Genomic DNA, 12,975 nt, shown 5'->3' with positions numbered 1-12,975 from the left:
GCATCCGTTTGGTGGGAACAGACTCAAAATAACCGGAGATGAAAGGCAAGCAACCTGTCTGTGTGTGGCACAAGATGAAAAGGCTGATGAGAGCTTGATTTCTCTCACCAGATTATGAGCAGCTCTAGTACCAACAATATCAAAACTGTAGACAAGGATCAAGGTCCATTAATGAACACATTGAAGAGTTCTACCGCCTAAACTCTAGGAACAACCTATCGAAAATAGAAGAACAACAAGTAGCCAAGTATATTGGACGGCTACGCGTCGCCATACAAGATAAGGTGACACTGCACACTGTTTGGACCCTCTTGGAAGTAGTCAATTTGGCGATGAAGATTGAATCACAACTCTCCCGACCCCCCATCAGGACACCAAGTTTCTCACCAGCAAGCAAAGGAATCGAACCGTCAGCTCAGCCGAACCCACCACATGTTCCTTCCTCTAGTTGTGACCCAAAGACACAAAACAACTATCAAGCCCCTAAGTCCAACACCACCACGGCAGGGAGTAGAGGGAGCACTGGCAATAATCCTTACAGCAAGGCGATCACCAGTAAATGTTTTCGTTGCAACCAACCAGTGCATCGCTACAATGAATGCCCCACTTGAAAGTCTGTTAACATGAAGGACAGCGAGGAGTCGACTAGGGAGAATGAAGAAGAATCGGAGGAAGAAAGTGAGTTCGTTGAAGGTGACGAGGGTGATTTGGTGAACTGCGTCATACAACGGCTCCTTCTGACGCCGAAACATGAGGATCATACCCAGAGGCATGTTATTTTCAAGGCTCGTTGCACCATTAATCATAATGTTTGCAACTTGATTATCGATAGTGGGAGTTGTGAAAACATCGTATCAAAGGCGCTGATTTCTACCTTGAAGCTGCACACGGAACAATATCCCAAGCCTTACAAGATCAGTTGGATCAAGAAGGGCGTTGAAACTAAGGTACCTGCCACTCGCCAAGTCCCATTTTCAATTGGTAAATTTTACAATGATGTAGTGGACTGCGACGTGGTGGAAATGGACGCCTGTCATGTGTTGCTAGGGAGACCATGGCAGTTTCATGTGGACGCCACATGCAAGGGGCGCGACAATACCTATTCATTTTGGTGGCATGAAAAGAAGGTGGTGTTGTTGTCTACGGGAGAGAGGTCCCGTGAAGTAGCCGTGCCTGAGAAGAAGAATTATTTTCTTACAGTAGCCGAGGATCAATTCCTAATAGATGCGAAGGAGAGTGGTGAAATTGTGACACTTGTTGTAAAGGGTAGAACTGAAGAAGCTGTCTCAAAATTACCTCCCCATGTTCAGCGGCTGTTTGAAGAGTTTTCAGACATTGTGCCTCCTGATTTGCCGGCTGGTCTACCTCCTATGCAAGATATACAACACTGTATTGACCTGGTCCTAGGTGCCAGCCTCCCCAACTTACCATGTGACGCCCCGATTCCCACGTACAAAAAAACACGGGAATCGTGACGTCAGGATGATGACAACACTGTCACGCATCCCAATGATAGTGCCAAGTGTGTGTACATGCAACAGTGTACAATAAACAACGCAACGGATAATATAAATAAGTCTACTAAGTACCATAATTTTTAAATACAAATATTCAAAACAAATCATCTTTAAAAAGTTATACAGTCATCACAAATATATTACAAAGGCAATACATAAATAATTGATAAAAACGAATCTCGATAAACAGGAGCAATCCCAGATCACTCCGCCAACGGGGCCAAGCTAAAGCTCGTCATCCACATCTGCATCAAAATCTACGATACTATAGAACGGTACCACAGGTAAGTATAAACCAAACAACTATGAGATAAAAACATATTGATGCAACCAACATGCATCCATATGATGAAATATGCATCAAATCCAAAATATCATTTTCCCCGAAAATGGATATTTTCCAACACACGCCAAAATCCCATTTTGTCCCAAAAACAATAATCCGTCATTTTCTTAGAAAATGACCCAAGTCAATAAAACATCATTTTCCCAGAAAATGAATCACATAAAATCCTTTTATTCAACACACGCTATTTTTCCAAAAAACAGCCCATTAATCCATTAACCAATGCACCATGATCTCCCCTAGGGATCATCCGCACATCCTGGCTTCATAGCGATGCTCAGTTCCGCGCCCAGCGCGTTCGTGGCCAAGCACCCTCTAGCCCTCGCCAGCAGAGGGGCCGCGGAGTCGGCATGAGACCATCTCATCCGATCCCGTTGTCACCCAGCAACAACCCAGGGGACGTCACTCAGTATATTCCACTCCCAAGTGACCAAAGGAGCTCCACTGAGATAATGCCCCATCTCGACTTGGGGTCGTGATACACACGCACCCAAAATTCTTTTAATACATGAAAACCCAGTTTTCATGAAACACATGAACATGAATGCATGTACACGAAAACCCAGTTTCCTTTACAAACATGATCATGCGTGCAATATGCCATGTACATGAACAACACCATACCAACAACCAACAATGCAAACCAAACACACAACAACTCCGTCCACAATCCATCTGACCCCCGAACTCCTCAGACTCAGTCTGGCATGTCCAACCAGATCACAATAATATGAGTTAGTGTAAAAATATATTTAAATCACGATAGTTCTTTGGAGAATACTTACAGTGCTATATAATGATTTCTGAAGGATCATGGAGGTGCAAAAGGTGGCGACACAACAACGTAATAATGTAAAATACACTGTGGCCATGGGTCTCAAAAACCCACTTTTGAACGGAGACAATCCAAGACCCGAAATTGAAAGGGTATGGCTTAGGGATGTCGGTGAAGCTAGTGGTGGTGGTGGTTGGCTGTGCTTCACCGGTGACGGATCGGAGCTGGGGTTGGGTGCGTTGGGTAGTTGGGAGGTCGAGGATGAAGTGGTGAAGAAATGGTGGCCGGAGGTGGCGCGATGGTGGCGCGTGGGCTCAAGGAACGCTGCGGCTTCAAGCCGTGCTTGGAGGAGAATGCCGACGAGATAGGGAGGGCGGTGCCGACCACGGCGGCGTGGCAGCAGCTAGGCTGGGAGAAGAGAGAAACTGGCAGGGTGAGAGGGGACAGAGGTTGCGCGAGGAGAGAAACGGAAAGAGAAGAAAAAAAAAGAAGAAAAAGAAAAGAAAGAAGAAAAGAAAAAGAGAGAAAAGAGAAATTGGAGGGAAAGAAATGAGGTCCAGTCTTTACATCTTGGGTCACAAAAATGATCCAACGGAAACGATTTCAAAACAACAAGTACAATAAAATAATTTAAACATAATGATACAATGAAAATAAAATAATTAAATCCAACAATCAATTAATTTAAAATAAATAACAATTTAAATGCATCACAATAATAAATATTAAGAAAACATAATAAATTAATTTTCACAATTTAAAGATCATAAAATAAACCATTTAAAAATATTCGATAATTTTAAAACAAGACAATAAATTTTTGAATTAATAAAAATAATCATTCAATAAAAATACACTAAAATACGAGGTGTAACGCCCCAATGGAAGGCCCAAACCACATGGCCTATACTCCAAAAGGACTAGTCAATGATACAATTGGAGTTCCACTAGAACCTTATAAAGAGCAAGAACTTCTCCTTCCCAAGCAATGTGGGATCCCATACACCACCTACCCTTATCCATATCATATGGGGTATCACAATCTACCCCCCTTAAATTCCCGACGTCCTCGTCGGGCCTGTCCATTGTAGGTGGCACGGCTCAAGTCCCACATTTCTGGTTGGGATTGGCTCTGATACCATTTGTAACGCCCCAATGGAAGGCCCAAACCACATGGCCTATACTCCAAAAGGACTAGTCAATGATACAATTGGAGTTCCACTAGAACCTTATAAAGAGCAAGAACTTCTCCTTCCCAAGCAATGTGGGATCCCATACACCACCTACCCTTATCCATATCATATGGGGTATCACAATCCCAACCAGAAATGTGGGACTTGAGCCGTGCCACCTACAATGGACAGGCCCGACGAGGACGTCGGGAATTTAAGGGGGGTAGATTGTGATACCCCATATGATATGGATAAGGGTAGGTGGTGTATGGGATCCCACATTGCTTGGGAAGGAGAAGTTCTTGCTCTTTATAAGGTTCTAGTGGAACTCCAATTGTATCATTGACTAGTCCTTTTGGAGTATAGGCCATGTGGTTTGGGCCTTCCATTGGGGCGTTACACGAGGTGTTACATACCACATTACCAAATGAGTCCCAATGAGCACAAAATCCTTCATGATCAGGTTGAGGACCTCATTTGCAAGGGACTGATCCGCGAGAGCATGAGTTCTTGTGCCATTCCAGCTTTACTCACCTCGAAGAAGGACTGTAGTTGGAGGATGTGCGTGGACAGTCGCATCATCAACAAAATCACAGTAAATTATAGATTTCCTATACCGCGAGTAAGTGACATACTAGACATGCTTGCAAGTTCAAAATTTTTTTCGAAACTTGATTTGAGGAGTGGCTATCATCAAATTCGAATTAGACCCGGTGATGAATGGAAAACGACCTTCAAAAAGAAAGAAGGGCTTTACGAGTGGCTGGTCATGCCATTTGGCATGTCAAACACACCTAGTACTTTTATGAGGGTGATGCACCAAACAAGCCCTTTATTGGCAAGTTCGTTGTTGTGTATTTCGACAACATCCTTATATATAGCCCCAAAGACCAACAACACATGGTCCATTTGCGTGAGGTGCTCTCGGTCCTAAAGGATAACAAGCTATACATTAATCTTAAGAAGTGCAATTTTATTACCAACAGATTACTCTTTCTGGGTTTTGTTGTTGGTGCAGATGGAATTCGTGTAGATGAAGCAAAGGTTCAGGCCATTCGAGCGTGGCCATGCCTGACATCCCTCACGCAAGTTCGAAGTTTCCATGGACTAGCCACTTTTTACCAGAGGTTCATTCGGAATTTTAGCACTTTAGCAGCACCAATTACCGAATGCGTGAAGAAGGGTCGATTTCAATGGGGTGATGACCAAGATATGAGCTTTGCTATAATCAAAGAAAAGTTGTCCACAACCTCAATACTTGCATTGCCCAGCTTTGAGAAATTATTTGAAGTAGAGTGTGATGCCTCCATTGTTAGCATTGGGGCCATTCTCTCACAAGAAGGTCGACCTGTCAAATTCTTTAGTGAGAAATTGAATGAAGCAAGGCGCAAGTGGACTGTCTATGAGTTGGAGTTCTATGCGATAGTCAGGGCCTTAAAGCGTTGGGAGCATTACCTGGTTCAACGCGAGTTCATGCTTTATAGTGACCATCATGCGTTGAATTTCATCAACACTCAATCCCACATGAACCAAATGCATGCCAGGTGGATTACCTACATTCAAAATTCACCATAGTCCTTAAGTACAAGACAGGTCAGCACAACAAGGTGGCAGATGCTCTCAGCCGTCGAGGAGAACTTCTTATCACTTTACATACTAAAATCACTGGTTTTGAACAGCTCAAAGAACTCTATGTGGAAGATAATGACTTTGCTGAAACTTTGAGGAAGTGCAAGCTCAAGCAACCCATGGCAGATTTCCATGTTCACAATGACTATTTGTTTCGCAGCAACCAGCAATGTATACCGAGGATTTCTCTACGTGAACATCTGATTCGTGAATTGCATGGTGGAGGCCTGTGGGGTCATGTGGGGCGAGATAAGACAATTGCTCTAGTAGCCGAGTGTTACTATTGGCCACAACTGTAGAGAGATGTTGGCAGGTTTGTTAAAAATTGCCCCATCTGCGAAGTGGGGAAGGGACAAGCTCAAAACACAAGACTCTACACCCCTTTGCAAGTGCCAGAAAACATCTGGGAAGACGTGAGTATGGACTTCGTACTCGGTCTTCCGCGAACCCATTGCGGGTTGGATTCCGTGTTTGTTGTGGTTGATCGATTCTCCAAAATGGCTCATTTCATACCATGCAAGAAAACAACTGATGCATCTAACATTGTCTACCTTTTCTTCAAAGAAATCGTGCGGCTTCGTGGGATTCCGAAGTCGATTACATCCGACAGGGATGTGAAGTTTCTCAACCATTTTTGGAGCACCGGTAAAAATTTGAAACCAACCTCAAATATAGTAGCACATGCCATCCACAAACAGATAGACAAACGGAAGTGACAAACCACACATTGGGCAACATTGTTCGGTGCGTCTGTGGAGACAAGCCAAGACAATCAGGAAAACGCTGTTCGAGGTTGTTTACACTCGACCACCAAAGCACACCCTCGATTTAATTCCCCTACCAAGACTTCCTGGAATTAGTACTGCAGCAGAGAACATGGTTGAAAGAATTCAGGAAGTCCATTCAGAAGTTTGCATCAACTTAGAAAGGGCTAACTCATGTTACAAACAAGTGGCGGACAAGCATAGGCTAGTTAAGATTTTCCAAGAAGGGGACCTAGTCATGGTGCATCTACGCAAGCAGGGTTTTCCAACTGGGACTTACAATAAGTTGCAGAAGAAGAAGTTTGGACCATGCCGAATTGTGAAGAAGATAAATGATAATGCTTATGTCATTGACCTCCTTGATCACATGTCAATTTCCTCTACGTTCAATGTAGCAGATATTTTTGAGTACCATCCTCCAGATGAAGCACTCTATGCTAACCATAGCTTGAGGTCGAGCTTCCTTCCGAGTGGGGAAGAATCTAATGCAACAGATATGGCATGCAAGGTTGACGTTGACGCAACATGCGAGTTATCAGGATTGAACCAGGAAATGTCATTAACAGAGGAAGTCTTTAGCAGCTCTCCGAATTATTGCAGATTTCATTTCCAATTTTAATATTTCCATTTTAGTATGCTTTCCTTAGTTGATAGTGTACTAGCGATATCTTTCCTTTTCAAATAAGTTTCCTTAGTTGGTTTTCTTTGTATAAGGGGACCGAAGATGGGAAGGGGACAGATGATCTTTGAATTTGTAAGCATTACAAAGTTTATCAAAAAACTTGTGACTCGTTGTTTGAGAAGACACAGCTCTTCTTGAATTTACCTATATCTGTACATTTCCACTACGTCAGTTTTGCACCGCAAATAAAATCTCCTCTCAAGTGTGTTGGTTCAATTTAGTCTCAATATTCAAGTTGTAAAAAATGAGTCTTATAAGAAGATATAATGAAAATAAGGGAATCACGAAGGCAGAAAATAAAAAACTTGGATTCCAAGCCTTGATCGTAATGATAATTTTCTTTAGATCATATTTTGATGTCCCTTTTCAACGTGCTATAGAGTATTGGCAATTAAAATTGTTCCTAATATTATACAATGAAACCATCTAATTCATTGTGCTAAAATTGGCCATTAAATTTCCAAGCATCAATAACGGTGGAATATCAAACTAGTAGCGTGTATTTTCTCGTAGAAAAGATTAAAAAATAAATAAAGAGATATACTTATTCCCTATAAATGTGTCATCGATCCAGCAGAAAAACACGATGCTCATCACGTAGAAACAAGAATTTAGAGACCATCAAGATATCAAGGTTGGGAGAGGCATTATAGGCTAGGAACATGTCAAGGGCTACGAGCACAAGTACAGTTTGGCAGGCTACCGAGGCAGCACCAGCCTAGTACTTCATGAGATACAGAGGCGGCCCAGTTTCGGACAAAGCGAGGGTGGTGGTCATCGCAGGCAGAGCTGCGACCTGAAACTGCCGGCCATTAGCAGGTCCTGCGAGATTGATTTTCCCAAGCGAAATCTCTCCCTGGGGGCTAATTAATAAATGAATCTGCATACCCTAGTTTCATGTGTACATGCCGTGTAATTGAATGAATTCTTCTATGGTACCATAAATTAGGGTAAAGTTATGAACTCATGGACGGGATGTTACAAGAATAAAATAAATTAAGCTGATCGCTATAGTCAATGAACCCGCAATCATGCATGGATCCTTAATTTCTCTTCTTTTTATTGCGATTTATGTCATTTTACAGGTCTAGTGCGTGTAACTCCTAGGAGGTCAATGGAGCTGTAAATTTTATTTTTCTGGAACGTAAACTATACCTCTATGGCGGCCCTCTTGGCGAATAAAGAATCAAATAACGTCACTTGCAGGACCTGTCACCGGCCGGCAAAAAGGTTAATCTCTCGGCTTATTTTCCTATGTATGTCAAATATTGTACGAACATATTATGATGCTCCCAGTACTACGTACACTCCATTATAATACAATAGTATATAATGATTAAAAAAATAAAATAAAAAAAGATAAATGGCAACATGATATGATGGCCAACAGATCATCAAGGTAATTAAATATGAGCATTATGTGTAAATTAACGTAATATCCACTGAATACATGAAAATCGAAAAACACATACTATTAAGTTGAAAATACCAAAAAACAACAGTCCTGCGTGCGTTGCCAACAAATTGAACAAGCTTAGAAGATACACAGTCGGTACGTACATCAAAGTCCAGCAACTCGGAGCCGATCCTCCGTGTCCTTCAACCGACTCTGTATCGGAGCAATCTGTGCAGCAACTCATGAATCGATCTCAATTAACATAGCCTCAAACCATGGAGGTCGTATATGATGATCTTCACTTGATGAGGCTGTACCAGCCTGCTTTGTCAATGGATAGGCTAGTTGCCTAGTCTAACTAATTGGCGTAGTCCAGCGAATCGGCTCCATAGGCTGGTCTCCCTTCTCATCAGACCGCATTTCTACTCCTGCCTTCAACATCAGGCCTGTAATCAATAGTCCGAAGGGTAATCCCTTTTTAGACGAACCGAAATTTTGCGCACTGCTCTGAATCCTCCTGAAGATGTGATTTGGAAGATCAATGTAGACCCCACGGACAATATCAACTAAGAATTTCCCATGCTCAATACTGAGTTCTGTCGTAACTTTTATTGGCTTCACATTAGTTGCAACTACGAGGTGCAACATCTGAAAGAATGGAAGCAAATCCTTCTGACTTATAACCTCATCCATGCGACGATCCACATCTACTTTAGTATCGGTCAGAGCATGATATATTTCGTTGGCAGACCATTGAGAAGATTTTGGGTCTTCGTCTCGTCGAGGTAAATTCAGAAAAGATGCAATCATATAAGGAGTGATAATGACTTTCACTCCTCGTACATTGACCTGGATAGATCTCTTCGTACTAGATTCCCGGAGTTTTTTTGTAGAACTCAAGCACAAGATCCGAGTACACTTCCCCTTTTGCCTCAAGAATACTTGTCCATTGTCTCTCAGTTGTAAGTACCGTGAACAGGCTTCGATCCTCAAATTTTAAATCTTTCAAATCATCAATGTGTACCGAGCGCTCCATCAAAACATGATATTGGGTTTAGATCTTGACAATGTAAAATTAAAACCGACTTGGGCTGCGACACGCCTTCTAGGAATATAACTAGAAACATGTCTAGAAAGAGAACTATATTAATAAAATCTACAAACTAATATAAATTAAGCATTTCTCATATAATTAATACAATGATTAAACATGCATCACATGACCAAAAATTCAATCCTTTTTCAACTCATGTCTACTCTTTCCAACTCAATTTTCGTGATTAAAACTCAAAAGATAATAGTAAGACTCTTATACGCATTAAATAGAAATTACCACAAAGCTTATATAATTAGTAATTACATGCATCACATGATTCTTTTCCAGTATACACGGACGAGTCACGACTACCATTTAATGCACAAAATTAGCTTAATTTGGTGAAAATTTAAGTATAGCAGTATACTATCATATCGATCAAATTAATTGAAAGTGAAACTTCAACACATGAGTACGTACTGGAATAAACAGAATATTATATATATATATATATATATATATATATATATATATATATATCTAAATAATTTGCTCGATCCGGAGTAATTACGTACTGGTCATCATGATCTCCGTCCTGGATGCTTCCCAAAACTGTCGCTTCTAGTACTAGACGATCGAACTTGGAGAAATGATCGATCCTCCCCCGCATAGCTAATGCCTAATACATATATAAAGACTCGAGCGAAATAATTAAATAATACTTATTCATGTACGTCTTGAATTAAGAGACTCTTGGTGAGGACGACAAGATCCAATAAGATTGTTTCGGTTTCAGCTAATTCATTTTCCCATTTGGACGGCTAGCTCTGGAACGCCCCAAATCCAGTTAGCCTGGAGAATTACTACTTGTCACTTAAGAACATATTTTCCAACACAACTAAAATAAAACTCCAAAACTTTATTAGCAAAACTCAATCACAAGTACTCAAAATAACCACATTGAAACTCTACAAAGTTATTACTGCAGCAAAATAAGCTAAGGAGTCCAAAATCTCCCGGTAGTCATAACAAACCAAACTAATAACTTCAAAAGTCTTACTAAACCCAAGCCCAAGATATAATTAAATCTAAAAGACATAAGACATCAGAATTCCTTCTTCTAACATCCTCTCTCAGCTTAATCATGCTCATCAATCTAATCCAGATCTTCAGTTGGACTCTCCACATCATCTGAAAAATATTATGAAGATAGGGGGTAAGTTATCAACAACTCAGTAAGCAGAAATCATATGCTAGCGTGTAAACATGAGAATTTACAAAGTAGAGCATGCAAAACAAAATATTTTCCAGAGTTATCATGCAGAACATAACATATTTTCAAAAGTAACAGAGCGATGGTTTTAAGACAAGTCATAGTGCTTTGGCATAACATAAACTGAGTATCATCATCAGATCAAAACAGAGCATCAAACAGAGCAAAGACCATGTTTCACCCCTGTGGTAGGGTTGTACTAACCCCGGTGGCCAAACCAGGCAGAGACAGAGGTGAAATATTTCCTTTATTCTTCTCGGAGCCCCGAGTGTGCACACAGGAAAGACCATAATAAAACCACTTTGTTTCCAAAGTGGGTGCACTCAGAGACAGAGAAGTTGGTACCAACCCAAACAGAGCAGAGCATAACAGAGCAGAGCAGAGCAAAGCAAAGACAGAGTCAGATACGAAAACCAGTACACCATGCCAAAGGTTTTCAGATGTTATATCAAAATAATACAGAGTATCAAAACAGAATCAGACAGTTTACACACTGAACACAAAAGCCAGAATATCTTTTCAAATAAATGCACAACTTTTCATATTCTCAATATCGCTTATTTTTCAGATTTCAGAAATCACATGACAGAATTTAGCTCATTTCTACACAATGCATGTCAGACCATATTTTTCTCTTTTTCGTACAGATTTCACGAGTATGCAAATAAACAACCGAGGTTGGTTTTGTTTTTCCCAAGTTCTCATTTCACCACAAAAATATGTAAAGTTTTCATAAAATCAACTTCAGTCTCAAATAATTCGTGTAAGGTCTAGCATAGGAACCCCGCTTACCTGACTCCTGCAGCGCATTATCTATGACTTGAATACGGTCTCTATCCGTCTCGTCACCTATTCATAAAAATAATATAAACTAAATATTAAAGTCCAACAACACAAAATTGGTCTTAGACAACTTAATACCCAATTTCTCGACCATAATTCAGTAAGTTTAATCAAACTCAATCAGCCAAATAATAATCCGGACAGCCCACACTTCGACCCAAAATATTCTATACCAATCTCAATATTGTCCAATACAAGCATCAAAACCAATGTCAACTCAAATTCCAATAACTCACACTTATTCCTACAGTTCGCAGTCCCAAACAATTACTAACAATTTAATCAGGACGACACTACACACTACTCTCTCTCCGTTCACCACTCCACAACAGGAAAAAATATCTCAACACTTCTAGATGTTAAAAGGCCCCAACAAACCCTTCTAAACATTTCCAATACATCAAACCTATAATCCAAAAATATATCATCATTTCCTAAAAATCATCAATATTCACCATGACCAACGTCAAACTCAAAACACCAATATTTAAACCCGAAATAGCTAACAAATTTCATAGCATAAACCAATCTCATACAAACAACTCCATCATCCAATCTAACCGATCCCCTTACTCCTCGGACTCAGTCCGGCACCACCAATAAATTAACAGTAAATATGAATTAGAGCATAAATACATTTAAATCTAAAAAGTTCTTTGGGAAAAAAAACTTACGATGCTATAATATAATTTTTGAGAGATCACGGAGGTGCTAGAAGCGGCAACGCAGCAACAAAACAGTGCCAAAAGCACTGTGGCCGTGGGTCTCAAAAACTCACTTTTGAACGGGTGTAAACAAAGACCCGAGATTGATAGGGTAGGGCTTAGGGATGTCGGTGAAGCTAGTGGTGGTGGTTATTGGCCGTGGGTGGCGGCGCAATAGGCGGTTGAAGTGCAAAAATACCCAAAACTGAAATGTTGATGGTGGGGCTTCACCGGTGACAGATCGGATGCGGGGTTGGGTCCATTGGGTTGCTAGAAGGTCGAGGATGATGTGGTGAGAAGATGGTGGCCGGGGGTGGCGCGACGGCGGCGCAACGACTCAAGGTGTGCCGCGGCTTGGTGATGCGCGTGGGAGCTAACGGCGGCGCGGTTGGGGCTGAGATTACAAGGGGGTGGTCGCTGGTGGCTGGGAAGGACAGTGGGCCGGGCAGTGTCAAGCACGGCAGCGCGAGGCGGCGGGGCTGGGTGGAAGAAGAAACGGACGGAGAGAGAAAGGGGGAGAGTCGTGCGGGGTGCGGGAGAGGAGAAAAAAAAAAAGAAAAAGGAGAAGAAAAAAAAAAGAAGAAAAAGAAAAGAGGAAAGAGAAAATGTAGGAAAAGAAATGAGGTGCAATCCTCATATCTTGGGTCACAAAAACGATCCAACGGAAACGATTTTAACACAGCAAGTAAAATAAAATAATTCAAACGCAGTGATTAAAATGAAAATAAATAATTAAACCCCACAACAAGTTAATTTAATTTGAGAAGAAATTTAAACGCATAAAAATAATTAATTTAGAGAAAGTACTTCAAAAATAATTTTCGTAAACTAAAAATCA

The 12,975-nt window shown here is 41.0% G+C and overlaps 1 protein-coding gene across 1 annotated transcript; it reads left to right on the top strand.

The window, feature by feature from the left end:
- Nucleotides 1-623: 623 nt before the first annotated feature.
- LOC121240841 lies at nt 624-5,738 on the top strand. The gene is made up of 3 exons (XM_041138366.1): nt 624-1,389; nt 4,829-5,268; nt 5,355-5,738. The coding sequence occupies exons 1-3, from the start codon at nt 624-626 to the stop codon at nt 5,736-5,738; spliced, it is 1,590 nt and encodes a 529-aa protein (XP_040994300.1).
- Nucleotides 5,739-12,975: the final 7,237 nt, after the last annotated feature.

This window comes from Juglans microcarpa x Juglans regia, chromosome 7S, assembly GCF_004785595.1.
Source record: "Juglans microcarpa x Juglans regia isolate MS1-56 chromosome 7S, Jm3101_v1.0, whole genome shotgun sequence".
In the NCBI taxonomy this organism is placed as follows: domain Eukaryota; kingdom Viridiplantae; phylum Streptophyta; class Magnoliopsida; order Fagales; family Juglandaceae; genus Juglans; species Juglans microcarpa x Juglans regia.
This window is presented reverse-complemented; position numbering and strand designations above follow the sequence as displayed.